The sequence below is a fragment of the Apium graveolens genome, chromosome 10 (genome assembly GCF_009905375.1).
Source record: "Apium graveolens cultivar Ventura chromosome 10, ASM990537v1, whole genome shotgun sequence".
NCBI lineage: Eukaryota > Viridiplantae > Streptophyta > Magnoliopsida > Apiales > Apiaceae > Apium > Apium graveolens.
The window spans coordinates 41,227,925-41,255,182 of record NC_133656.1 but is presented as its reverse complement, the minus strand read 5'-3'; the positions used below and the strand labels follow the sequence as shown (position 1 = coordinate 41,255,182).

General features: G+C 37.6%; 1 protein-coding gene across 1 annotated transcript in view; it reads right to left on the bottom strand.

Moving 5' to 3' along the window:
* Positions 1-24,009, bottom strand: part of LOC141690543 (uncharacterized) — a 36,172-nt gene extending 12,163 nt beyond the window's left edge. The window contains exon 1 of the mRNA XM_074495334.1: positions 23,188-24,009. Within this exon, the coding sequence (XP_074351435.1) occupies positions 23,188-24,009 (822 nt within the window). The remainder of the gene's footprint in view (positions 1-23,187) is intronic.
* Positions 24,010-27,258: the final 3,249 nt, after the last annotated feature.

The window sequence follows — 27,258 nt, the reverse complement described above, 5'->3', positions numbered from 1 at the left end:
ATATCCCATAGTAAACCCTTTGCTGTCATCTCCAAAGGTTATGCTAGGGCCAGCTCTTTCCTTAAACTCTGTGAGCAGGGAGAAATCTCCTGTCATGTGTCTTGAACAGCCACTGTCCAAGTACCATAGATTTCTTCTATTTCCCTGCACACCATAAAATCAATCAATTTGATTTTGGTACCCAAGTTTCCTTGGGTCCATTCTTGTTAGCCTTTCTCCTAGACTTCATTCCTCCTGCATCTCTAGACTTAGGTAACTTTGAGTCAACCTTGGTCTTGGATGTAGTTGGTTGAGGTGTAGGGTTAGTCACAGAATCATTTAGCACATTTGGAATATGATAAGGCATGGATTGTGCATACATGTTATTCCACATAGGCATATTGTATGGCATTTGAGGCATACTAAATGCAGCAAGATAAGGATTGTTAAAATATGGCATGTTTGCAAAATGTGCATAAGGATTCTGTTGAGACATAGTAGGCATAGCATGTAGAGATGATGCAGACATGTTAGGCATGGAAGAGGGTACAGTTATGGGGGTTTTCTTAATAGATTTGCAATTAGCAGATAGATGATTAACACTACTACAATGCACACAGCTTTTTCTAGGAGCATACCTATCAGGTGTGTAATTGTTATGTTTGTTAACACCTACCTTCCCATTTCTGTTAGATTTTCTTTTAGTTTCCTTTTTATCCTCAACCATCTTGAGCCTATTATTTAACTGTTCTAAGGTCATGTGCCCTATATTCACCTTACTGACATCTTTGGATGTGCTTGCTTTTTCTTTAACAAAGTTCTTGGAAGTTGAACCAAACTTTTTGTTGAGTTTCTTTAGATTTTCACTATTAGAAACATCTGCCTGTTTTAATTGAGGAACCTTCAACGGATGCTCATTTTCTTCCTTCAACGGATAACCTTCATCATCCGTTGATTCCACATCCGTTGACAGCCCATCAATTAATTCCAGTTTCTTTTTGTTTTTATCCCAGGCAGTTTCACAGAATGATTCAATTCCTTGGACCTTGGCAATTTGAGCACTAACATCCCTAGATGTTTTCCAGGATTTAATCACCTCTTGCTCTCTCTTTAATTGATTAGAAAGTATTTCTACTTTCTTAATAGATTCAGCTAGTTCATTCTCAACAGATATACAATGCAGCTTGGTTTTTTCTAGGTTAATCAACTTATCTTCTAACATAGCATTTCTATTACTTAAAAACAGATTGTTCTCTTTAATCCTACTATTTTCTTTAGCAAGAGATTTAAGAGACACACGCAAATGATACAATTCAGTAGACATGTCATTAAAAGCATCATTGCACTCTTCTTTAGTAAGTTGTGTTACATCAGTAGTGATTACCTGAGTTGTTACCTGATTGCTTGATGAACTAACTTCATTTTCCTCAGAATCAGCCATGAGAGCTAAGTTGACATACTCCACATCTTCATTCTCTTCCTCTCCATCAGCTGCCCAATCTTTTTCTTGAGTAATGAAAGCCCTTTCCTTTTGCTTGAGCAGATCAAAATATTTCTTCTTGTAATCTACTTGGTCAAATTTCTTCTTTTCAGAAGTTGGCTTTCTGCACTCACTTGCAAAGTGTCCACTTATACCACAATTGAAACACTTGAACTTTGATTTGTCCACCATGTTCTTATGAGGTTTAGTGGCTCTAGTGTTTTTCTTAAACTTCATCTTTGCAAATCTCCTGGACAGAAATGCAAGATGCTCATCAACACTATCAGAGTCATCTTGACTGGAGTTGTCTTCATTCTCAGCAACTTGCTCTTTTCCTTTGCTTGATTCCTGATATCTTGTACCATCTTTGGAGTTTGATGTAGATCTCACAGTTTCTTGTCTGCATTCCCTCTCATTTTCAGCTACCAATGCAACTGAACTTCCTTTCTTTCTCCCCTTCTCCAATACCTCATCCTGTTCCAACTCTAGTTCATAAGTCTTCAAGATTCCATATAATCTTTCAAGAGTGAAGTCCTTATAATCCTGAGAGTTTCTTAAGGAGACGGTCATGGGTTTCCATTCCTTTGGCAAGGATCTTAAGAATTTAAGATTTGAATCCTTCACCTGGTACACTCTACCATACAGCTTCAATCCATTCAACAGCTTTTGGAATCTGTTAAATGTGTCATTTAAAGATTCATTTTCTTCAAAATGAAAATACTCATACTGTTGAATGAGAAGCTGCATCTTGTTCTCTTTTACTTGTTCTGTACCTTCACACAGCAGCTGAACTGTGTCCCAAACCTCTTTGGCAGTTGAGCAATTTATCACATTATCAAACATATCCTTGTCAAGACCATTAAACAAAATGTTCATAGCCTTCTTATCCTTGTGGACTTCTTCTGTGTCTTCCATTGTCCATTCTGCTCTAGGTTTTGGAATGGATTGACCAACAGCAATTGTGGCCGTAGCAACTGTGGCTACTTTGTGGGGAATGTGAGGACCATTCTCAATACAGTTTACATAACCTTCATCTTGGGAGAGTAGATGAAGGTGCATTTTCACCTTCCAGTGGTGATAACTGTCTCTGTCAAGAACTGGGATTTTTACTCCAATATCCTTCTTACTCATCTTTGTTAGATTCCAAGATCTTTAAACTCTTTGTTTGTCAAGAGCCTGCTCTGATACCAATTGTTATTTCTAGAGAACTAACAATGAGATTTACAGAAGGGGGGTTGAATGTAAATCTCAAAACTCTTTCAAGTTTTGAGCAGTTTATAAAGACTGTGTGTTCAAGATGAACAAGTGTGTGAATTGCTTTAAGCTGATACAGACAGATATATATTCAAACACAAATGTAAAGAACACAATAAACCTTTAAAAACTTTTCTGGTGGATTTGTTGTTCCACCAGAGATGGTATTTCAGAAATTCTGTGATCTAAGAATTTGATCACAGCTGCATCCTAGTACAAACTAGATAATTTTTCTCTCAAGATTTTTCTAAACAGCTCTGGAAAAATTCTTATCTAATTACTAGCTACTACTTGGTTTATATATTACCAAGTTTACAAGTGAAGACAAGGATATATAAAATAATAAAGTAAGATCTCCACTTGTTTCTTCTCCAGTTCACTCCAGTACTTTGTTGACTTAATGTCTCTTTATACTAGAGTAGAACGGCTGCTTTTTCTGATGTTCCTGAAATTAGGCTGCCACATTTCAGTTATCTCTGTTCACCCACGTGCCTCTGTTTGTAGGTACAACTACCACTTATCAACGGTTAATCAACAGAACATCCGTTGAAGCTTTCATCCGTTGATGCACTCATCCGTTGAAGGATGTTATCCGTTGAAGCTTTAGAGACATCCGTTGAAGCTTAGCTTCTCATCCGTTGAAGGTCTTTAAGTCATCCGTTGATACCACTTCATTTATACAAAATTACAAGGCATGAAATATTTACAATTGGCCTTCCTATCTGCATATCTTCTAGTAGTCAACATGACTCATAGTTTCTCTCAACTTCTAAGAATTACATCTTAAATACAGAGACTGAAATATGCTACAACACTAGACTTATTTCTAAGTAAAGCTACACCATCAACGGATAGCCAAAGTGGTCTTATCCGTTGAGGCTACAGACACTGAATTTCTACTTAAGTGTTTTGTTAAACATATCATCAAACTAATGCACATATATTCCTAACAAAACCCTTGTGCAATATTATAGAGAAAGATGTCCCGTTCAAGTTTGATGATGAATGCCTAGCTGCTTTTGAGAGCTTAAAGAAGAGCTTGATCACAGCACCTGTCATAACTGCACCTAATTGGGATGAACCTTTTGAAATGATGTGCGATGCAAGTGACTATGCAGTTGGAGCAGTTCTTGGACAGAGGAAGAATAATATATTTCATTTGGTCTACTATGCTAGTAAGACCCTCAATGGTGCTCAACTGAACTATACTACTACTGAGAAAGAGCTATTGGCTATTTTCTATTGTTTTGAGAAGTTTCGATCTTATTTGCTCGGGACGAAGGTGACAGTTTTCACTGATCACACTGCGACTCGCTATCTCGTCTCGAAGAAGGACTCGAAGCCTAGACTGATTCGATAGGTTCTTTTACTTCAGGAATTTGAGTTAGAGATCAAGGACAGAACGGGTACTGAGAATTAAATTGCTGATCATCTCTCTCATATAGAAGATCCAAGTGTAACTTCACAGGATAAGACATTGATAAATGAATCTTTTCCCGATGAGCAGCTGTTTGGGGTGCAAGAGGAAGAACCGTGGTTCGCAGACATTGTGAACTACCTTGTGAGCAATATTATGCCTCCAGACTTGTCTTCTGGTCAAAGGAAGAAATTTCTTCATGAGGTGAAGTGGTACATGTGGGATGAGCCATTCTTATTTATGCAAGGAGCTGACCAAATCATCAGGAGATGTATTACGAACAGCGAAACAGGGGGGATCTTGCGGGATTGTCATTCGACTGTTTATGGAGGGCACTATAGTGGAGAAAAGACAGCAGCTCGTATCCTTCAAGCAGGATTCTTCTGGCCATACATTGTTTAAGAATGCGCATCAGTTCGTCTTGAAGTGTGATCGATGTCAGCGTGTTGGAATATGTCCAAGAGGGATGAAATGCCTCTTAATGTGCTTCTTGAGGTTGAAGTCTTCGATGTTTGGGGAATTGACTTCATGAGGCCATTTGTCTCATCTTGCAATAATCAGTATATCTTGTTGGCAGTTGATTATGTCTCAAAATAGGTTGAAGTCAAGGCTTTGCCGATGATGCGAAGGTAGTGCTTAATTTTCTTCATAAGCAGATATTTACAAGATTTGGAACTCCAAGAGTCATAATCGGTGACGAGGGATCACATTTCTGCAATCGCAAGTTCAGTGCCATGATGCAAAGATATAATATGAATCATCACATTGTTACAGCCTACCATCCTCAAACTAATGGTCAAGCTGAGGTATCTAATAGAGAGATCAAGTGAATTCTAGAGAAATTTGTATGTCCATCGAGGAAGGATTGGTCTTTGAAGCTGGATGAAGCTGTTTGGGCGTATAGAACAGCATACAAGACTCTGCTAGGCATGTCACCGTTTCAATTGGTTTATGGTAAGGGATGTCATTTGCCTGTGGAGTTAGGGCATAAAGCGTATTGGGCTTTGAAGAAGATAAAACCTTGATATGGATGCAGCTGGAAAGAAAAGAATGTTTTAATTGAATGAACTCGACAAGTTTCGCCTTCAAGCGTATAATAACAACAAAATGTATAAGGAGAAAGTCACGAGGTGGCACGATAGGGGCAACAAGTTCTTTTGTTCAACTCTCGTCTCCGTCTTTTTCCTGGAAAGTTGAAGTCAAGATGGGCAGGATCGTTTGTTGTCAAAACTGTGTTTCCACATGGAGCGGTGGAGATTTTTGAGAATGATCCAGGCCAAGCATTCAAGGTTAATGGACAGAGGTTGAAGAATTACTATTGGGATACGGCAAATCGTGAGGTGGTTAGTGTCGTTTTATTGTCCACTTGATCTCGGGATTCTATATCAAGCTAACGACGTAAAGCAAGTGCTTCTTGGGAGGCAACCCAAGTTTGTTGTACATTAGTAGATAGAGGAGGAAGAAAACAAGGTGAAAACCACAAAAAAAATCAGATAAAAAAAAAATTCAGTGCCAACTATAGAAGCACGGCGCGCTCGCGCTGAGAAGCGGGGCGGCCGCGCTGAAAGTCCAATAGCACGGCGCGTCTGCGCTGGTATGCGGGGCGGCCGTGCTGGTTTTCCAGAAGCACGGCACGCCCGCGCTGCCAGGCAGGGCGGCCGCGCTGGCTCCCTGGACCTGGAAAAAAAAGGTCAGAAAAACGGGAAATTTGAACACCAAATCAATTCCCAACCAAATTTTACTCTCCCACTTCCATACTTCCCTCTTCAAATCAATTCCAATCAACCCCATTACTCTCATTAATCCCTTAATCAATTCCCACTTCTTTTCCTAAACTAATTCTATTCTAAAAATAATATATATACACACACTTATACACAAACTTCTCCATCACTTCTCAAATTCTCAAACACAAATATCTCTTATACACACATCTTTCCTCTCAACTTGTTCAATCTCAATGGCACCCAAAAGACAACGAACCCAAGTTACCAGCAGCACCACCGATTCTTCTTGTGTTAGGGGTGTGAGGTCCAGGTTTGCAACTTCGGAGGCTGAGGTGGAGTATACGAGGCTGCTTTCGAAGCCCATAGCCAGGGAGCGAGGTTTTCTGCCATCGAGGAGAGATGGTAAGTTGTTGGAGTTCATTGTGGAGATTGGTTGGATTGCTTTTTGTGAGGCACCAGCTGCGGAGCCTATGAGTGTAGTTCGCGAGTTTTAGGAGAATGCGAAGGCAGAAAAAAATGGTTTTACTGTGGTGAGGGGGTTGAAGGTGGACTACAGTGTTGAGGCTATTCGTAGGGTGATTGATCAGCCCGAGAGGAGGCCGGAGCAGGAAGATTGGAATGCTAAGACGGGGGATAATTTTAAATTGGATTTGATTGTTGCTACATTGTGTGTGCCCGAGACTCACTGGAAGTTCAAGAGGGGCATGAACGAGTATGCCACTTTCCCTGCCTTGTGCATGAACAGGTTTGCACGTTCATGGAATTCTTTTATTTGTGCCAACATCATGCCATCTTCTCACGTGCTTGATGTTACTGTGGAGCGTGCACGGTTATTATGGGGAATTCTTCATGGAGATTATGTGGATCTCGGGATAGTGATTTATCAGGGTATTTTGAGATTTTTGCGAGGCAGCACTACATGTTTTATTCCCTATGCGTCCATTGTGACGAAGCTGTGTGTGGCGGTTGGAGTTCATTGGCCCACACACGAGCAGCTGCAGCTTCCTAGTACCCCGATTGATAGTTCGATGTTGTTGAGTATGTAGGAGTGGTACGGTGGTAAGCCTGATCTGAAGGTGCTCAGTTACTCTTATGATCACATGATGAGTGGTTGTCCAACTGATCCAACATATGCGGGTCGTATGACTCAGGCGAGCAGAGTTGCATGGAGAGTTCAGTTGAGTGAGGTCGGTCCTTCACAGTCACAGAAGCCGCAGGAAGTAGAGGGTAGTGATGGTTTAGGTTCAGCGTAGTATAGGCACTTGATGAGGAGGATGGATGTGATGCATGACATCCATAGTAGGTTTGCACATGATCTTACCCAGGTGTTGGGGACTACATTTAGAGCCACGGGAGTTGATATCCAGTGGCCAGTATTCAGTGAGGACTCTATGTACCCGACTCCAGACACTCCTGACACGCCACTCCATGAGGGTGATGACCCTGATTCTGAGTAGGTATGCCTGATCATTACTATTACCTTTACTGGGGAAAGTGAATATTTTAAGTCTAGGGGTGATAGTTAAGGAACATCTGTTTGTGTGTGTCCATATAGTTTGCATATTCATGATAGTTTAGTTTCATATAGTTGTATATTTGTCATGTAGTTTTTTTAATTTTACATGTTATTTTGTTGCATATAGTTCATGCATTTGCATTATAACATGATCCCTTAAGTTTACTTTTTCGACTGATTTGTGATATTGATGTTAGTGTAGTGATGTGGTATATAGGGATGTTAAGTCCTATCGAGTTGATTTGCATGCTAGAAATAATAAAATTTCATTAAGTCTTATAGATTGCTTGAGTGCTAGATCATGGTCATGGTTTGTTTGTTTGTCGAGGTTTAATCACTTGTTTATATTTAGAATTGAGGATATTCTTCTAATGATAAAATAACATGGATATTTAAAAACTGGAAAAAATGGATTTTATTTCTAGTTGATATGGCTAGGTATCAAATGGCTAGTAGCCGGCTCATTTTATAGGAGTAGTCTAGGGTTGAGCGAGATGGAGCGAAACACATTTGTTCGGAAATTTTTGAAAAAAAATTGGAAAATAGAGAAAAAAAGAAAAAAGAAAAAAAATATATGTGTTTATGCATAATTGATCACGAGTGGGCTCTTTAATACTCGAGTTATTAAGTTCTTAGGGGACTTTGTACCTAGTGACTTAAGGCTTCTCTAGTCTGGGATCCACTAACCTACGTTACATGGGTATTATTGCATAAGTCTTTTGTGGACCTCACTCATTGCACGATCAAATGAGCATATTGTGATTATTTATGTGTTATGAATAAAAGTATGAATCCATATAATAACTCTGATATAAAAATTGAAGTGTTATAAGTTATTTTGAGTTTAGCTTTTATTTTATCTATAACCTTGTGATTGCATTGATGAGTAGTGAGTCATGATTATTGATCTAGTTGTGATAGTATATCGATTAAGCAAATGCATACACGCACGTTTCTGGCTTGTAAGTTGAATTGTGAGATTTGATTGATTTTTGTGCGAATAACTACATTTGTTGAGATGTTGCTCATTGGTTGGTTTAGTTATTCTGAGGGGATCGTTGCATTCATGTAGCTTGCATTCATACATTTTTATTTCTTGTTCTTTGAGTCTGTTTATGCTTGAGGACAAGCATCGGTTCAAGTTTGGGGGTGTGTTAACTGGTATTTATGTCCACTTAGAATGCTCTATAAAGGCTTGGATTGATGTTTTGTACTCAAGTTATTTGTGTTTTTGTAGTATTTTGTATTTCAGGCATATATCAGGGATCAAGGTGATTTAGCATTGCTTTGATGCTAAAATGGTGTTAGGAAGGAGTCGTGAAGATCGCTCGTGCAAAAGCCATCAAGAATCAGCAAATAAAGAAGGCAATTTCAGTTTTTTCAGAAGGACGGTGCACCCGCACTGAGCTAGCGCGCGGTCGCGCCAGAGGAGCAGAATGCCAGTGCGCCCGCGCTGGTAAAGTGCGCGGCCGCGCCAGGTCGTGATTCCAGATTCCTGTTTCAATTAGAAAACTGTTTTTTGGGCTTCTGGATTAAGTGGGATGCTATATAATGACAACTAAAAGACATTTTTTCTCAAGAGAGCTTAAGGAGAAGACAGTGAAAAGACCTATAGCACAATTCAACCAAGCGAAGAAGATCTAGTTTATTCTTGTGATTCTTTGTTCTAAATTGTAATCTTGGATGCTCGTTTCTTGTTTGTTGAACCTAATAATCTTGTTTAACGTACCTTGATTATTATTTGTATTTATAAAGACCTAGTTTATTATAACATGCTTTCATCGGAACCCACGGTGATGATGAGTTCGGTTATGGGCTAATCGTTATCGTGGGGTTCTAGCGGATTTACTTATGGATTTCAATAGTTAATATGTTTTGATACCTTAGTGTGTGGTGATTGTATGATATCCTAGTATTGATTGTGCTTATTCGTCTTATGAGCGTCGCGAACTTATAAGATAGCGTGTTAATCTTTAATAAAGCGCCGGTGAATTTTGAGGTTTAGAACTTACCATGTTAGGTCACACACACTGTAGAGGGGGTGAATACAGTGTATAGTACACTCAAATCGAACAGAAAACAAACTTTATTGAAATAATAAACTCTGTTACAATATGGAACTGTTACCTCTCAGTGATGAACAAATATCACGAGAGCTGCTAGGGTTATAAAGAATAATAACTTCGATAATGATAACACTTATAGTGTAAACCCTATGCCTGTGTTTATATACTACACAGTTACAAGATAATCACTAATTGATATGGAATATAATTCTGCTTCCTAAAATATATCAATCAGATATCTTCTATTCCAAGTATTCCATTCTTCACGGAATTCCTTCTTCATGCATATCTCTTCTTATGTTTTATCTCTATCTTCTTTCCTTTAATCAGCTACTGTCCTTATCTGATTGTCCTTCAGCACTTAAGTTCTGATATCTATCTTCTGATGATTATCTCCTGATAATATAAGTACTGATATCCTTAAGTCCTGACTTCCAGTATAAGTACTGATCAACAGTTAAGTACTGATCTATCCTGTTCACACAAGATCTGAAAGCTAAACATAAGACATATTAGCCATGACATTATCAAATATATCTAACAATCTCCCCCAACTTGTAAATTAACAAAATATACAAGTTAAACAGATATTTGATGATGTCAAAAACATTAAGTACAAATGCATGAGAAATAGACTAGATAACTACAACTTACAGTCCTTAAAGTTTTACCAATTTCAACTTCTGACAACAACTTCAATCTGCATAAATATCAGAATTTAAGCAGTTGTAGATCTTCGACTTGGCTTCATCATCTTCTGATCTCTCTGATGTCAGGAGTTGTTCTGAGATAGTTCTTCAATAAACATTTTTCAGCATATCTTAGTTCATCAATCATTCTCCTTTTAACACCTTTAAGCTCTGCAGTATCTTCACCAGTTTGAAATATTGCAGCTCTGAGATCATTAATCTTTGCTTTCCTTAACTCCTGGTCTAGTTTTATGACATAAGCTTTGTCAGATTCAAGATTGAATTCAAGTCCCTTAATACCAAGATACGTTCTGATATGTGCAGTATTAGGCTTCATATCAACAATATCCCCATTGTGATCTCTGTACTTTGGAACATATCTGCTGTCAGACTTAACAGAATAAAGCCTTTTCTGTCTCTGAATCTGTTCTTTTAAGTAGTTTGCAACAGTCTCTGTTATTCTGTCATCCACTTGAAGTAAGAAAAGTACATGCTCCAATTCTTCAAAATACTTCAAAGGAATGGCATTTTGTCTTATATGATAAACCCTACCATCTGTCATGAAATACAACATGATGTATTCTTTCAAGTAGGTATGGTAAACCATCTGTACAGATTCTAGTTGATTCAATCTCTCAGGAGTTGCTCCAATACCTGGTTCACTCAAGGAAGTTGGATCATCGGTAGTGTTGTGTACTCTTCTTTCATCAGCACTTCCCAATCCAGTTTTATCTCTAGCTTCCTTTCCAGTAACTACTCTTGCTTCAAAACCACTTGGAGTAGTCTTTAAAGATTGAGTCTATTTTGCTTTAGTGAATCCTGGTAGGAGTGTTTTAGATCTATTTTCTGATATCAAGTTAACTTGAGCACTGTCAGAGGTTACTTGCTTCTTCTGAATATCAGAACTTACAATTTCTTGACTCTGAACAACTTGAGCCATGTCAGAGGTTGTTTTAAGAACTTTTCTTGAAGTCAGAGCAAGATCATCTTTTCCATCAGTAATTTCTTCTTCCTCAGGAGGTACATAAGGCTTGATAGGTTCACCAACCTTTTCTTTACCCTTGGATCTTGGATCTATCTGTGGTTGTGATCTAGCCAAAGTTTCTTCAGTATGTATCCTTTCTTTGATCACAATGCCTTTAGATTTTGGAAGTAACTTTTTACCAGAAGCTTCAGATTTAGATGTGACTTTCTCTGATTTAAGTCTGGCTTCTTCTTCCTTTAAACTTTCCAAGTCCATCCCTGGATTTTCTTGAAGAAATAATTGTCTTGACATTTCCTCATCAAGATCTAGAAGTTCATCAGAACTTATCCTTTTACCAGCAGCAGAACTTATTCTTTTCCCAGTATCAGAACTTGTTCTATGACTAGCTTGTCTTGATGTAAACCTTCTACCTTGACTATGACCACTACCCATTCCAGAGTTTCCTTGGTCATCTTTTCCATCATCCTTTCCTTGCAGTGTCTTGTTGGTTTTGCATTTGGACTTAATTACCTTCTCCCCCTTTTTGGCATCAGCAGGTAATAAAAGAGAGATAAGTAGTTCCACTGAGGTCTGGATTTCAGTAAGTTGCGATTGCTGAGAAGCTTGATTTGTCAGAATTTGATCAATCTGAGCTTGTTGCTTCTCTTGAGTTTTCTCAATATAAGCAACCCTGTCAATGGTAGGTTGGAAGAACTTTTTCTTATCAATTTTCCAAACTTGTTCCTGTTTGATAAAGTTCTCCTGAATCTTGTGTAGCTCTGCATGAGTGTTGGAATGAAGACCTTGTAGATGTTTAGTACTCAATGCAGTGACTCTAAGCTGGGTTTTAAAATCATCAGAATGTAACATTTCATCAGCTTTAGTCAAGTGCTCAGCAAGATGTAAAGCATTTGGAACACATGAAACTGAGTTCCATTCCTTAGTCCACTCCTGACCTGCAGGAGTTTCACTCCAAGGTACTGGTGCATCCCTGATAACAAACTCCTTTACCAGTTCAGACTTAGGAAGAGTCAGTGGAGGAGTATGTCCTGAAGGACCTGCTTCATCAGCATCTACAGTTGTAGCAGCCTCACCAGTATCTCCAACATTTGCAGCATCAGAACTTAGAGAATCAGTATCTTCTGATAAGACAACAGTGTGAGTAGCAATGGAGGCTTCAGCATCCTCTAATTGCTGATCTGATACTAAGTTCTGATCAACAGCCATATCCTGATGCTCACCTAAAATCTGATCATCAGCATCTTGATGTAGAGAAGGTGTTAGTGATAACTCAGGAGTTTGAACAGCATCAGTAACAGGTGTTGTGGAAGGATTATTTGCTGTTGGAGCTTCTAAGAAAAGTATTTCAGGCACAACCAGGTTCTGAATATCAATTTCAGCACTTGTGCCTGGATCAACAAGAGACACAGAAGGTGAATTAGCCTTGTCAGATACAGGTTCCTGAGATGGAGTTGATGGAGAAGAAGTGACTGGAGCAAATTCCTTGTCTTGTGAGATCAGAGATTCCTGATCCCCTTCCTTAGCTGCTTCCTCCTCATCATCTGAAACTGGCCTTTGTGCCCTCTGTTTCTTGTACTTCCTTGTTGATTTGGATTCCTTGGGAGTTTTAGGAACCGTCATACGTCTAAGCCTCTTGAGAAGCCTAGAACCCCCAATTGCAGAATCCTTCTGAGAAGTTGCCTTCTCAGCTTCATTTACCACAGGTTCTGAAGAGGGAATCTGATCCTCAGAATATGATTCATCTCTCAAAGTAATGCTTCTCCTATTTTGAGGTGTTTGAAGAACAGTCTTTGTTCTCTTTGGCTTAGAGGATGTAGGCTTCACAGTAGGTGCTGAAGAAGAAGGTTGAGCAGTCTGTGAAGTGGAGAGATAGGATTTGAGATAAGTTCTGAGGGTAGGTTTAGTAGAATGAGAGGTAGGTACTGAGGTTGATGGATTTTGGTTATGGTGAGTTGGTTGAACATTTGAGTAAACAGATTTGTAAGTAGCAGGATCAGCATTTACCAGAATCTGTTTCACAGACTGAGGAATCTGTAATTATCTCACCATTGATTTCTTTGTGTCAGCATTTATCAGGTCGTTAAAGTACCTTTTTGCAACCTTAAAAGGTGGGGTTTGAGTGCTGACTAACTGGGGTTCAGCAGTACAATACGTATAAATAAGTTGACAGAATCTAGCAAAATAAACAACATCTCGATCCTCTGTCATCCTATCCCCAATAAAACCAATTATTCCAGTTGCAAAATCAAAATGAGTTTGATGGATAATAGCATACCCGATGTGCTGACTCAGAATTGGGATGGCATCAAAATTTGAACACTTGTTGCCAAAAGCCTTGGTGATGCAATCGAAGAAGAAACTCCATTCTCTTCTGATATTAGCCCGTTTCAACTATCCAAGTTTCGTCAGACTCTTTTCATATCCCAAATCAGTCATTAACCCCCGAAGTTCTGATTCCTCTGGTATAGAGAAGGTACAATCTTCTGGAAGATGTAATGCTCTTCGTACTGTACCAGGAGTGACTACATAGGATGAATCACCCACTTGGAAGATAATACTGGGAGTTCCTCGTTTACCACCATCATCAAAAACTCCAGTCCTCCAGAACCGCAGAACTTGTTGACTTGAAAATAATTCAGGCTGAGTTAAGGCGTACCCAACCTCACTATGTGCAAGAAGATCTTGCACAAAGTGCAATTCAGATGGAGCTTCAGCATGATCAAGAATTGCAGCATAGTTGTTTGGAACAAACTTTGCTCCATCAATGATTAAATCCTTTGGTGCCATGTGAAAAAATATTGAGATTCAAGTATGCCTGTTAGGTGTTTGAGATAATGTCTGTATGAAAAACCAACGTGAGAAAGAATGAGAAATAGAGTAAAAGTAAGAAGAGAGATAAAGTATAAAGAAAATAAAAGATTAAAGAAATCTTCTCTCTGTTGTTCTTATACTCTGAAAAAAAAATGTTACCATTGGACACCTGTCAGACATGCAGTAATAACGGATAGTTACTGGGCTCGAGAAAACAGGAATGATTACTTACCCAGTTGCCTTGTTTCAAGGAAAAACCGTTCCATTTATCAAGAGACACAGTTTTAATTCAAAATTTAAACCGTTAGCACTGATTGAATTATTTTTCACTGCAACATTAATATTCTGAAAATGAATCATGTTAAAAATGACCGGGATAATTTCGATGAATAAGTGCTGACAGAGAATCAGAACTTAAATGAAGACAAAATTTAAATGGTCCTCAGAATATCAAGCAGGATTTAACAACACAAGATAAAATAACTCAGAGACAAAATCTTGAAGTAAAAATAGTTTTCATTAATATATCAAGTCAATACATATATGAAATAGAAATTACATCAATACAAGATTTTCCCTAAGCTTCTAATCCTAACGTCAACAGCTTTAGTCCTAGCTAAGAAGCCTGACAAAGCTGAGGATGAAGAAGAACAGGAAGAAGATGAGATTAAGTCATCTTCCTCTTCCTATCTTCGACGAACAAGATGGCGAGTCGTATGATTCGCTCTTGCTGACGGATAGCTTCCCGCCTTTCCTCCTCCAATCGCTCCAGATGGCGATGGTAGTCCATATAGAAGAATAGGAGGTGAGTTAGCACCTCCTGTGGGACAGAATCCCAGATCTCCTCAGGAATGGCTGTTACATGCCACTCCTGCTGCCAGTCGGCACAACTGAGCTCCATTGTGAAGGTTTGTGTGTTCAAAAACATGTTGTATCGAACCATTGTGTTTTTGACAGAAGAAGGAGGATAAGTGTGTGAGAAGAATGTGATGGAAAGACTGATGTGAAGTGGTTGTTTATATAGGAAAAAGAATGCCAAGAGACGCAAAGATATTTAATGCTGACAGGTGGAATTAATTCTACCTCGTCTCCCTAGACTTTGAAAAAGAATAACAGTCATTGGAAAGAGGAATCATGGTCTAGACCGCACAAGACACAAGAAACAGTGGACTGTTCAAGTACAAAACCATTAATCCTAATCATAGTGACTATTAATCTTCCACTTCAACATATGCGAGTACAAACTGAGACTGTTATTAAATTTCATTCAAAGATAAGCCAAGTAAAGGATTAGACTGAGAAATCAGAACTTAGACCTATACCAGAACTTAACAGTCATCAGAACATAATTTCTTAACTCGAAAAAGGAATGCTCATCTTAGTAAATCCTCATACAAGTTCTTAGTTATGAACGTCAGAACTGAATCATCAGAACGTGTAACTAGAACTTGTCCTCAGAATTTGTGCAAAAATGACACAATGACTGTTTATCTACAATAACATAGACCACCACAGAAATTTTCATCATTCAGATGGAGTGATTAGTGTGTGCATTAAGCTAAATAACAGACAAAGAGTAAAGTCTGATTCACTTCAGTACATCTTAGAAATAAGGCATAACTAAAATTTTGCTAAAGAGCTGTCATTATCCTGAAACCTACTGATGAATGAGTTCATGCTTGAGGCCACCTCAACTGTTTTGTGCTAATTTTATGCATCTTTTGAAATTCTATTTTACAGTGGCTTCTCAGTGTAAGTGAGTCACGACTGTTTATCAGAATTTATGCTATTATCAGAGTATTTCTCCAGTAATCATAGAGTGTGAAAAGTCACCAAGAAAATATTTTGCTTTTCTAATGCATATTTACTTAATACCAGCAATGCACTTGGGTCGTCCCTTTCACATTTTTACTCTAGATCTCAAAGGAGTACCTGATTTTATTCTTTAATCTTTTTGCTTTTTCTTTTGATAAGAGAGGTCTATCAGCACTTAGTGCACTCAGCAGTTTTACTAGTATCAGAACTTAACAGATGAGTAGCATTATTCTAATTTGTGACTTAGTAATAAGATATACAAAGTAAACTTAACTAAGCTCAATTATCAGAATTTGCTAGTGTCATAAGATTTCCACTGAAATAATTACTTCTTCCATGGAATCATTTATTTATTGAAGACTACTAGGTCAGTATCTAGCACAGTTATCCTCATAGGATTGAATAGGTACTAGAACAAACATATCACTTATCAGAGTTTAGAAACATATATCAGACAACAGTCAGTGCTTAAAGACATTTATCAAATGAAGCACAGAATACACAATGAGATTAATTCTGTAAATACTGAGCATAAAGTCTGATAACACAGAATAAGTCTAAGCAGATTTAAAGAAAGAACCTGAAACCATTCCAAGTTCATTTACCAATCTTGTAAAAGTAGCTTCACATAATGGTTTTGTGAAGATATCTGCCAACTGTTGATCTGTGGGAACAAAATGCAATTCCACTGTACCTTCATCCACATGTTCCCTGATGAAGTGGTACCTGATGCTGATGTGCTTTGTCATTGAGTGTTGAACTGGATTACCTGTCATAGCAATAGCACTTTGATTATCACAGTAAATAGGGATTTTGAAATATGTTAACCCATAATCCAGTAACTGATTCTTTATCCAAAGAATCTGTGCACAACAGCTTCCTGCAGCAATATACTCTGCTTCTGCAGTTGATGTGGAAATTGACTTTTGTTTCTTGCTGTACCAAGAAACCAATCTGCCTCCAAGAAATTGGCAGCTTCCACTTGTGCTTTTCCTGTCAATTTTGCAACCTGCAAAATCTGCATCTGAGTAACCTATTAGTTTAAAATCTGATTCTCTAGGATACCATAATCCAAGAGCAGTTGTTCCTTTAAGATACTTAAAGATTCTTTTTACAGCTGTTAAGTGAGGTTCTCTTGGATCTGCTTGAAATCTTGCACAAAGACAGGTAGCATACATGATATCAGGTCTACTAGCAGTTAGATAGAGTAGAGAGCCAATCATACCTCTGTAGTCAGTAATATCTACTGATTTACCGGTATCCTTATCCAGTTTTGTTGCAGTGGCCATTGGAGTGGATGCACTTGAACAATCTTGCATTCCAAATTTCTTTAGCAAGTTTCTGGTGTACTTGGTTTGACAAATAAAAGTGCCTTCCTCATTCTGCTTGACTTGAAGGCCCAGAAAATAACTAAGTTCCCCCATCATACTCATCTGATATCTTGACTGCATTAGTTTGGCAAACTTCTTGCAAAGTTTGTCATTTGTAGATCCAAAAATGATATCATCAACATAAATCTGGACCAGAAGTAAGTCCTTTCCATGGTTGAGGTAGAACAGTGTTTTGTCTATTGTTCCTCTGTTGAATCCACTTTCCAGAAGAAACTGAGCTAAAGTCTCATACCATGCTCTAGGAGCTTGCTTAAGTCCATAAAGTGCTTTATCAAGCCTGTAGACATAATCTGAATGTTTGGTATCTACAAAACCTGGAGGTTGTTCAACATATACCTCTTCCTCCAATTATCCATTGAGAAAAGCACTTTTCACATCCATTTGAAAGACAGTAAACTTTTTGTGAGCAGCATAAGCCAAAAATATCCTTATGGCTTCTAACCTAGCAACTGGTGCAAATATTTCATCATAATCAATTCCCTCCTGTTGAGAATATCCTTTTGCAACCAGCCTTGCCTTATTCCTTGTAATTATGCCATCACTGTCAGTTTTGTTTCTGAATACCCACTCTGTACCAACAACAGATCTATTCTTTGGTCTTGGCACTAGGGTCCAGACTTTGTTTCTTTCAAATTCATTCAACTCTTCCTGTATTGCTTGCACCCAATCAGCATCTTGAAGAGCTTCTTATACTTTCTTTGGCTCAGTCTGAGAGAGAAAAGAATTGTATAGACACTTATTTGAAGTACCTGTTCTAGTTCTGACACCTGCATCAGGATTTCCAATTATCAAATCAGGTGTATGTGATTTTGTCCACTTCCTTGCAGATGGAATGTTTTCTCTAGAACTGGATGCTCCCCCGTGATCCATGCTATCTTCATTTTCATTTTCTGATGCTCCCCCTGAAACTATGCTCTCTGAGTTGGATTCTTCAGTATTTAGATTTTCAGCACTATCAGAACTTGGCTTATCAAAACTTGACGAATCAGAACTTGAAGAGCCAGATGCATGTTCTGATGTTTCTTGAGATGTGGTAGGATCTTGAGTATGCTCCCCCTGCATAGGTGCATCTTCCTTTAACGTAGTCACCACAGTTTCAATAACATCAGAGTTTAATCCGTCAGAGTTTGTAGTATCAGGACTTAGACTGTCAGGTTTTTCAGTATCAGAATATGAGACTTCATTTTCAAATCTCAGCTGATCATGGTCAACGAAATCTTTAAGACCAGTGATCTTCTTGTCATCAAAAGAGACATTGATAGATTCCATGACCACTTTTGTTCTCAAATTATAGACTCTGAAGGCTTTTGTGGAAAGTGGATATCCAACAAAGATTCCTTCATCAGCTTTTAGATCAAACTTTAATAGCTGTTCAGGATGAGTCTTGAGAACAAAACACTTGCATCCAAATACATGAAAATATTTCAGATTTGGCTTCTTTTTCTTCACCATCTCATATGGTGTTTTTCCATGCTTGTTAATGAGTGTTACATTTTGAGTAAAACAAGCAGTCTGCACAGCTTCAGCCCAGAAATAGGTTGGAAGCTTTGCTTCTTCAAGCATTGTACGTGCAGCTTCAATGAGAGTTCTATTCTTCCTTTCAACAACTCCATTTTGCTGTGGAGTTCCAGGAGCAGAAAATTCCTGCTTTATTCCATGGCTTTTGCAGAACTCTTCCATTATCAAATTCTTGAACTCAGTGCCATTATCACTCCTTAAAATTTTCACAGAATCTTTGACCATTTTATCCAGCTGTTTGACATGATCAATCAAGATAGATGCAGTTTCACTTTTTATGTGCAAGAAATACACCCATGTGTATCTGGTGAACTCATCCACTATGACCAACGCATACTTCTTCTTTGCAATAGACATGACATTTACTGGACCAAATAGATCAACATGTATAAGATGATAAGGCTCAAGAATTGATGATTCAGTCTTGCTCTTGAATGAAGATTTTCTTTGTTTGGCTTTCTGACATGAATCACAAAGACCATCAGGAGCAAATACTGTGTTTGGCAATCCTCTCACAAGATCTTTCTTGACCAGTTCATTTATATTGTTGAAATTTAAATGAGAGAGTTTCTTATGCCAATTCTAGCTTTCTTCAATTGATGCTCTACTTAACAGACAGATTGCAGAGCCATCAGTACTTGTTGAAAGCTTAGCTTCATAAATGTTACCACGTCTATATCCTTTCAGAACAACTTTGCCTTTAGATTTACTCACAATTTCACAGTGTTCTTCAAAGAAATCAACATGATAACCTCTGTCACAGATTTGACTTATACTCAGAAGGTTGTGTTTAAGTCCTGAGACCAGAGCTACTTCTTTAATGATGACATTCCCAAGATTGATATTGCCATATCCCAATGTTTTTCCAATGTTGTCATCTCCATAAGAAACACTTGGGCCAGCTTTCTCCACAAAGTCTGATAGCAGGGCCTTATTTCCAGTCATATGACCTGAACATCCACTGTCCAGAACTAGAATATTTTTCCTGTTGCCCTGCAATCATAAAGACCACTAATTATTAGTTTTAAGGACCCAGACTTGCTTGGATCCTTTGGTCTTATTAAGTTTGTTAACATTTGCAGCGGATTTAGCATCAGAGTTTATGTTAACATTTTTCTTATCAGAATTTATATTATCAGACTTTGAATCAGAATTTATACTAGAAGGAACAATGGAAACTTTCTTCAAAGAAGGTTTTATTTGATAATAATCATAGTACAGACTATGATATTCCTTACAAGTATAAATGGAATGCCATAAACTACCACAATGAAAATAAGGATTTTGTGGTTTGTATCTAACTGACTGACTCTTAACTCTTGATTTCGAAGGTAAGGAGTTAATATTCTTATTTTTCCTGCAAAAAGAAGCCAGATGGTTAGAACTTCCACAGTTATGACATGTTTTCCTAGGTGCATCAGGAACAGGTTTATAATCATTGCTTTTATTCACACCTTCCTTTCCATTCCTATTTTTCCTAGGTGATTTTACCTTGTTTGCATTCTTGACATCTTTCAGCTTATGCTTAAGCTGCTTCTTTGTCATTAAGCCTATGTTTACTTCAGCTGTCTTTTCCTGTTTTAGTTTGTCAGAAGTTAATTCCTCTTTAACTTCTGATTTCTCATTATCAGACTTTACAGTTACAAACTTAACAGGTTTTAACTTTGGCTTTTGCTTAACAACAGGCTTAATTTCTTCAGTTCCTTTATCATTCTTATTTTCTCCATAACCTAAGCCCTCTTTCCAATTTTCACTACTTAGCAAATTTTGAGTTGTTCTGCCAGAGTTAGTCCAAGTCCTGATTATCTCTCTTTCCTTTTCTAACTCAGTTTTTAGAGATTCGTTCATTTTTAGCACTTCATCCCTAACATGAAAAGCATCATCTCTATCCTTCTGAGTTTGATGGAATATGACTAACTCTTTTTCTAAGAAATTATTTCTTTTCTTATATGCAAGATTTTCAGAAGTTAATCTTTCACATGTTAAAGTTTGATCTCTATAGCTAACAAACATGGTTTTAAGATATCTTCTCAACTCATTAATATCATCAGTATGAAAAGCATAAGTAGTCTGTGGTACCTTTGTTTCAGCAGCTTCAGAACTGCTCTCAGCACTTTCTTTATCAGCATTTGCCATTAATGCATAGTTCTCCTCACTTTCAGAGTCTGAGGTGTCTGTCCAGCTTTTCTGCTTTGTGACAAGAGCCTTGCCTTTGTTACCCTTTACCTTCTTGCAGTCAGGAGATATGTGGCCTTTCTCACCACAGTTATAGCATTTAACATTGGTGTAATCTCCTCTGTCAGACTTTCCTCCTCTTCCTTCAGATCTTCTGAAATTCTTCTTATCAGAACTTATGCTTTTCCTGGGAAACTTCTTTCCCTTCCTGAACTTCCTGTATGCAATCTTTGTGATTCCTTTCACCATAAGAGCACACAGTTTCATCATCTCCTCATCAGCATCAGTCTCAGGCAAGCTTTCAGAATCTGAGTCATCATCACTCTCAGAACTTGATGACTCAGTATCAGACTTTATGAAAAGAGCTTTACCCTTGTCTTTCTTTGAGGAAGCTGCTTTCGGGAATTCTTCTTCAGCCTTAAGAGCAACTGTCCTTGACTTTCCTCATTTCCTCTTGCTTCTTTGTTCCATCTCCAGCTCGTGTGTCTTGAGCATTCCATAGATTTCATCAAGAGTTGTTTCATCAAGATTGTAGTTGTCTCTTATTGTCATTGCCTTCAAATCCCAGCATTCAGGAAGAGCTAACAAGAACTTAAGGTTTGAATCTTCAAGATCATACTCTTTATCAACCAATGACAAATCATTCAAAAGTTTGACAAATCTATCATATAAATCATTCAATGACTCATTAGTCTTTGAGTCAAAGTGTTCATACTCTTGAGTGAGTATTGTCTTCCTGTTCTTCTTAATTGTGTCAGTTCCCTTACATCTTGTTTCCAGAGCATCCCATATCTCCTTAGCAGTCTTGCAGTTGATTACCCTGTTTGACATTACATTATCAATGGCACTATGCAGTAAGTGTCGTACCTTAGCATCCTTAGCAATTGATGCTATGTCTTCAGCAGTATAATCACTCTTCTCCTTTGGTACGGTCGTTGCTGCTTCACCTGCAACTGCAACTGCGAGTTTGGTTGGTTTGTGAGGACCTTCCTTGATTCTATCCAGGTATTCTGGATCTGTTGCTTCCAGGAACATGGTCATCCTTACCTTCCATATGGGATATTCAGATGGTCTCAGTATGGGGACTCTGATGGTCTCATACCGACTCTGAATTTGTGTCTTTGGTGGTTCCTCAGTTGTGGTAGGCTTAGTTGGAGTTTCTGTGTCCGACATGATTGTGTTTGGATCTTTAACTGTATGTAAGTTAACAGATAGGCTCTGATACCAATTGTTAGGTCACACACACACTGTAGAGGGGGTGAATACAGTGTATAGTACACTCAAATCGAACAGAAAACAAACTTTATTGAAACAATAAACTCTGTTACAATATGGAACTGTTACCTCTCAGTGATGAACAAATATCACGAGAGCTGCTAGGGTTATAAAGAATAATAACTTCGATAATGATAACACTTATAGTGTAAACCCTATGCCTGTGTTTATATACTACACAGTTACAAGATAATCGCTAATTGATATGGAATATAATTCTGCTTCCTAAAATATATCAATCAGATATCTTCTATTCCAAGTATTCCATTCTTCACGGAATTCCTTCTTCATGCATATCTCTTCTTATGTTTTATCTCTATCTTCTTTCCTTTAATCAGCTACTGTCCTTATCTGATTGTCCTTCAGCACTTAAGTTCTGATATCTATCTTCTGATGATTATCTCCTGATAATATAAGTACTGATATCCTTAAGTCCTGACTTCCAGTATAAGTACTGATAAACAGTTAAGTACTGATCTATCCTGTTCACACAAGATCTGAAAGCTAAACATAAGACATATTAGCCATGAAATTATCAAATATATCTAACATACCATGCTAACATAGGTTCATGTATTTGATATGCATGATTCGTGGGTAATTTTAACCATCTTACTTTCCCTATATAATCTCGATAGATAACTTGTTCGTTAAACCGTTATGTTGTCAAATTCTATAGACATATAGGGTCTCAATATAATTGGTGTCTATTCAGCTTCTATCTCTTTTGTGGATGTCTAGTAGTAGGGTATTCGTACAACGAAAGTTGGCGTTTACTAGTTTTGTGTTATCTGATTAGTGTCATCATCATTGCATGCTAAGGTCAAGAACAAAAAGGCTATTGAATGAAGTAATAATGAAGTTAGAATCCCATGTTTGTGTTATATAAGAAAATCAACCTTTTAATCTTTTAGTTAATTGTATATTAGTTAATAATCTTAGTTATAAACAAAACCAACTTGTTATTCGTCTTAGTATTGAATAATAACCATACCATTGTTGCATAAGTGCATTGATTGAAATTAACATAAACCAGTCTCTGTAGGAACGAACTAGAAATAATTCTATATTACTTGTGATCGCGTATACTTGTGTGAATATTAGTGCGTGTTTCGTCCTAACATTATGTCCCTTATCTTGGTGGTAATCACAGTACTTGTCTGCATTCTTCTTGTGATCGACCATTTTCATTTTGGTAGGGCGGACGAATCCTGACTTGCCTTTGATCTCATGGAGAATCTTTGAAATCGGCGTGTTAAAGGGTGTGAACGCGGTGGAATCTCTATCTCTTCGCATATCTAAGCCCTTGTCAGTCTGTTTTTCCCCTTCATTCCGACGGTCATCCCTTCGGTCGCTGTTGGACCCTCGATAATAGTCAGAACGTCCGAATTTCCTGTTTCGATCCTCTCTTCGGGGTTCTCTATACCCCTCAAGAATCTCCATCTTTCTTCGGATATTCTCACCCCTCACATATATATCATTAAGGGACTTAAGGGAATAATCATAAAGTGAGGACAAGAGCTTCTTACCTTTGGTCGGATCCAGTGTTGTAGTCAAGTATCCCATAGCTTTGTTTTTGTTCAAATTGGTCATCATTCCTGCTTCTTCCTTGAATTTAGCTAGATAGTCGCCTAGGGACTCATTCTCCCTCTGTCGGCAGTGGATTAGGGTTTCGGTGTCCTTCTCTATTCGGCACAGATGTGAGTAGTGCCTTATAAATTTTCCCTTCAGCTGTTCGTAGGAGTGAATTGACCGTGGCTGAAGTGATTTGTACCATATCGACGCTTCCCCCTTCAGGTATGTTTTGAATATTTTACATAGCATCGTCTGGCTGTGACCCATGTTAGTCATTAATAATTCATATTTGTCACAATGATCTTCGGGATCTCCCCTCCCATTGAACTCTGTCATCTTCGGAAACTATTTCTCCTCCACTGGGGATGGCCGATATGCCTCAATCTCCTCGGTAACGACGGGTTCCCTGTTGAACCTTCTGTCCCCAAATATGGCCTTTTCTAGCCTGGAAAGTCTAATGCCGGAGACGTTGTCGTCTTCCTCCCTATCAGAGTTCGATGTCAAAACGACCTTCGTTCTCCTTCTCCTATGATGTGAGTCAGAGTTTGTGGACTCATCTTCCTCAACATAGACCTGCTTCTCCTTTCGAGAACTCTCTGCTCCTTCGGTTTCCTCTAGCGACGCCCTAAGCGCCTTCTCCTCCAGTTCCAATTCTTCCCTTCTCAGCTTTATGGCCTTGAGCTTCAGTGCGTCAGCTTCCCTTTTCCTTGCCTTCGCCTGTTCATCCTCCTCGGTCTCTTTCGATTTTCCCTTCTCCTTGGCCATTCGTTTAGCCCTCAGCTTCCTCAACATGGTTTGTTCCTCAGGGGTTGGGATTATTTCGGCCTCCTCAGCGAAATCTGTCTCCAAATTCCGAGGGGTAATAACAGACTGCAGGGTGTGGTTGGGTTTTGGGTCGGTGAATCCTGGAGGTCCCCTATTCATTGTTGCCATTAGACATTGTCTCAAATCTTAGTACTTAATCCTGTATTCCCACAGACGGCGCCAAATGTTATAACCTAGTTTCTGCCGACCTCGTCTTCGTCCAGAGAAGTAGACTTCGGCCTGCAAAAAGAAGAATGTGATGAATGATCCCCTCGATTCACCTCCAGTGTGACAATAAGTTAATCGGTTTTTAGAATGGATAATTTAGAATACGAGAGACTACTGATATGTGTGTGTGAAAACTGAACCTCCCTTTATGTATATATCCCCGAATTGAGGTAATGTCTCTGCCCACTACATTCGGTCTGTTCCACCTTTTGGGGATAATGGACGTTGTGGACAAACAATCTCCAACAATTAGAGTTGAATGTTATCAAATTGATATAAAGTTGAGTAAAAATAAAATAATAATAATATATACGATATTTTGACTATTTGATAACCTCTCCTTGTCAGAGATTGCTCTTAATTTTTGGGGAAAGTGACATGGAAGTGTTCTTTAATTGGATAGTAGTATCTTTTGGTGGCTTGGCATTTTGCAGGCTAGGCAAGCAGCCATCCAGTCAAATAGGGACTTCTACAGGACGGGTTTACTCTGCTATTTTTTTTAAACTAATCTCTCGGAGCTCTTGAAACAAGGTAGCCCATTTGGTATATTAATATAAAATCTCAAATAGCATAAAAGTGAATAATTACTATATGCTTATTTAAGTGTGATAGCTAGTGCAATGTAAAAATGTTATCCACTAATTTTAACATATGTTTGATACCCACAGTGTAATATTAGCGCATTTGAATAACAATCAAAAGTACAAAAGTTGGTTTAGAAAGTGTTAAAGTGCAATTAGCAGTGTTGAAAGTGTAATTAGTGGCGGGTTAAACTTCTTTACCATCTTGATTTAGCAAATGAATGGAAGATTGATTAGTTGTCAAATTTGGATTAAGGGAAAAGTGGAAAAAGATTTGGAAAATAAAAATAATGCAATTGGGCTGAGAGATTTGATTTGCAGGGTGGATATAAAATGGTGACCCTTCATTAATTTCAGTAACGGCAATCGAGGGAGAGCAAAGAAATGATTATTATGCAAAAGATACATATCTTTTACTCCGACTGTGCATATTATTATTCATTTTAAGTAATTGATTACTGATTTACGTCAAATTTATAAGATCAAATATAGTCATGACTGATGTTATTGAATTCATATTTATAAGTATTTTAATATAATAAAATTTTAATATTTAATAATAAAATAAAATAAAAGATATTAACAAATTAAAAATATATATCAATAAACGTGTTCAATACAAATACAAAATATTTTTAAGAACGGAGTGAATATTATTTTTCATGGGTTCGTGGGCTCCCCAGATCTTATTTGACTGACTGTACCCTTCTCAGACCTACACAGATCCCCCTCTCTTTTTTTTTAGATAATGCATATAGTATATACACAATACACGCAGTCCCCAGATAACACGTTTGTGGTATGGTTGTTCGTACAGGAACATAAATGCTAATTATCCGATATTGAATCTTAAATTGGATTCAAAACATCGCATGTCATATTTTGATTCATTTCTCTTTTCGTTTCAATATAAATGTCCTTTTCAAAAATAAAATATTTTTTGTCATCTTTTATTTCAGTACAAATTGAAGGTTAATTTTTCAAAATTATTTCTATATTAATTGTCCTTAAAATTTGACTTTTTTAAAATTTAGCTAAATTTTTATTTTTCAATGTATTAAATAAAGATGTTTGTTAGATATCATTATCCAACTACTCTTTTTCTTTTTTTTTTTTTTTTTTGAAAGGAACGTACTTGCATTAAACTTCAGATTCAAGGTTACATATGATAAAATCCGGAGCAGTAGAAAACCACTCCGTAAGACCTGACTTAGAATAAGCCGCCCTTGCTAATTCATGGGCCACACTATTCGCAGATCTATGTGCAAACACAACTAACACCTCATCAAAGTTTTCTTAATATACATAATTTTTTCAAAAGATACATATAATATGAGACGAGAGGATATCATATAATTCATAAAATAAATCTCAATACCGCAGGCAAGTAAGATAAGGTGCATAAGATAAGATAACTAACATAAGATAAAATAACTAACAATAAGTAGTCTTGAGAGGTTTCAATAAGTCACTTTAGATTAAAGTAGTAGATCCTAACTAAAACTCATAGTCTTGAGAGGTTCCGATACCTTCTAACCCGACTCATTCTAAAACTCACCAAAAGCATGTACAACCACTCTTAATATGCCTTAAAACTCTGACCTCTTCCACTAATAAACATGAACATCTACTAAACTACTGTATGTACAAATACGATTCATCGTGATGTCTAATTAACCACGAAAATTTGGTATCAACTTATGATATGCATGGATGAACGAATCGTAATTCTATAACTATGGGAATTGATAAATTTGACCAAAATTATTAATTTTAGATTTTCAAATCCTATCGCCAATGAAACTGAATTTTTTGTCTAAATGGGAAAATTTAGATAATATTGTCAAAATGACATGAACGAACATACAAAAATGTGCAAATACAATTTTGTCATTGTACTTTCTTGCTAAATTTAGTTATAGTCTTATTGATTAAATCCAAACAACATATATAGAAATTTGACGAAATATTT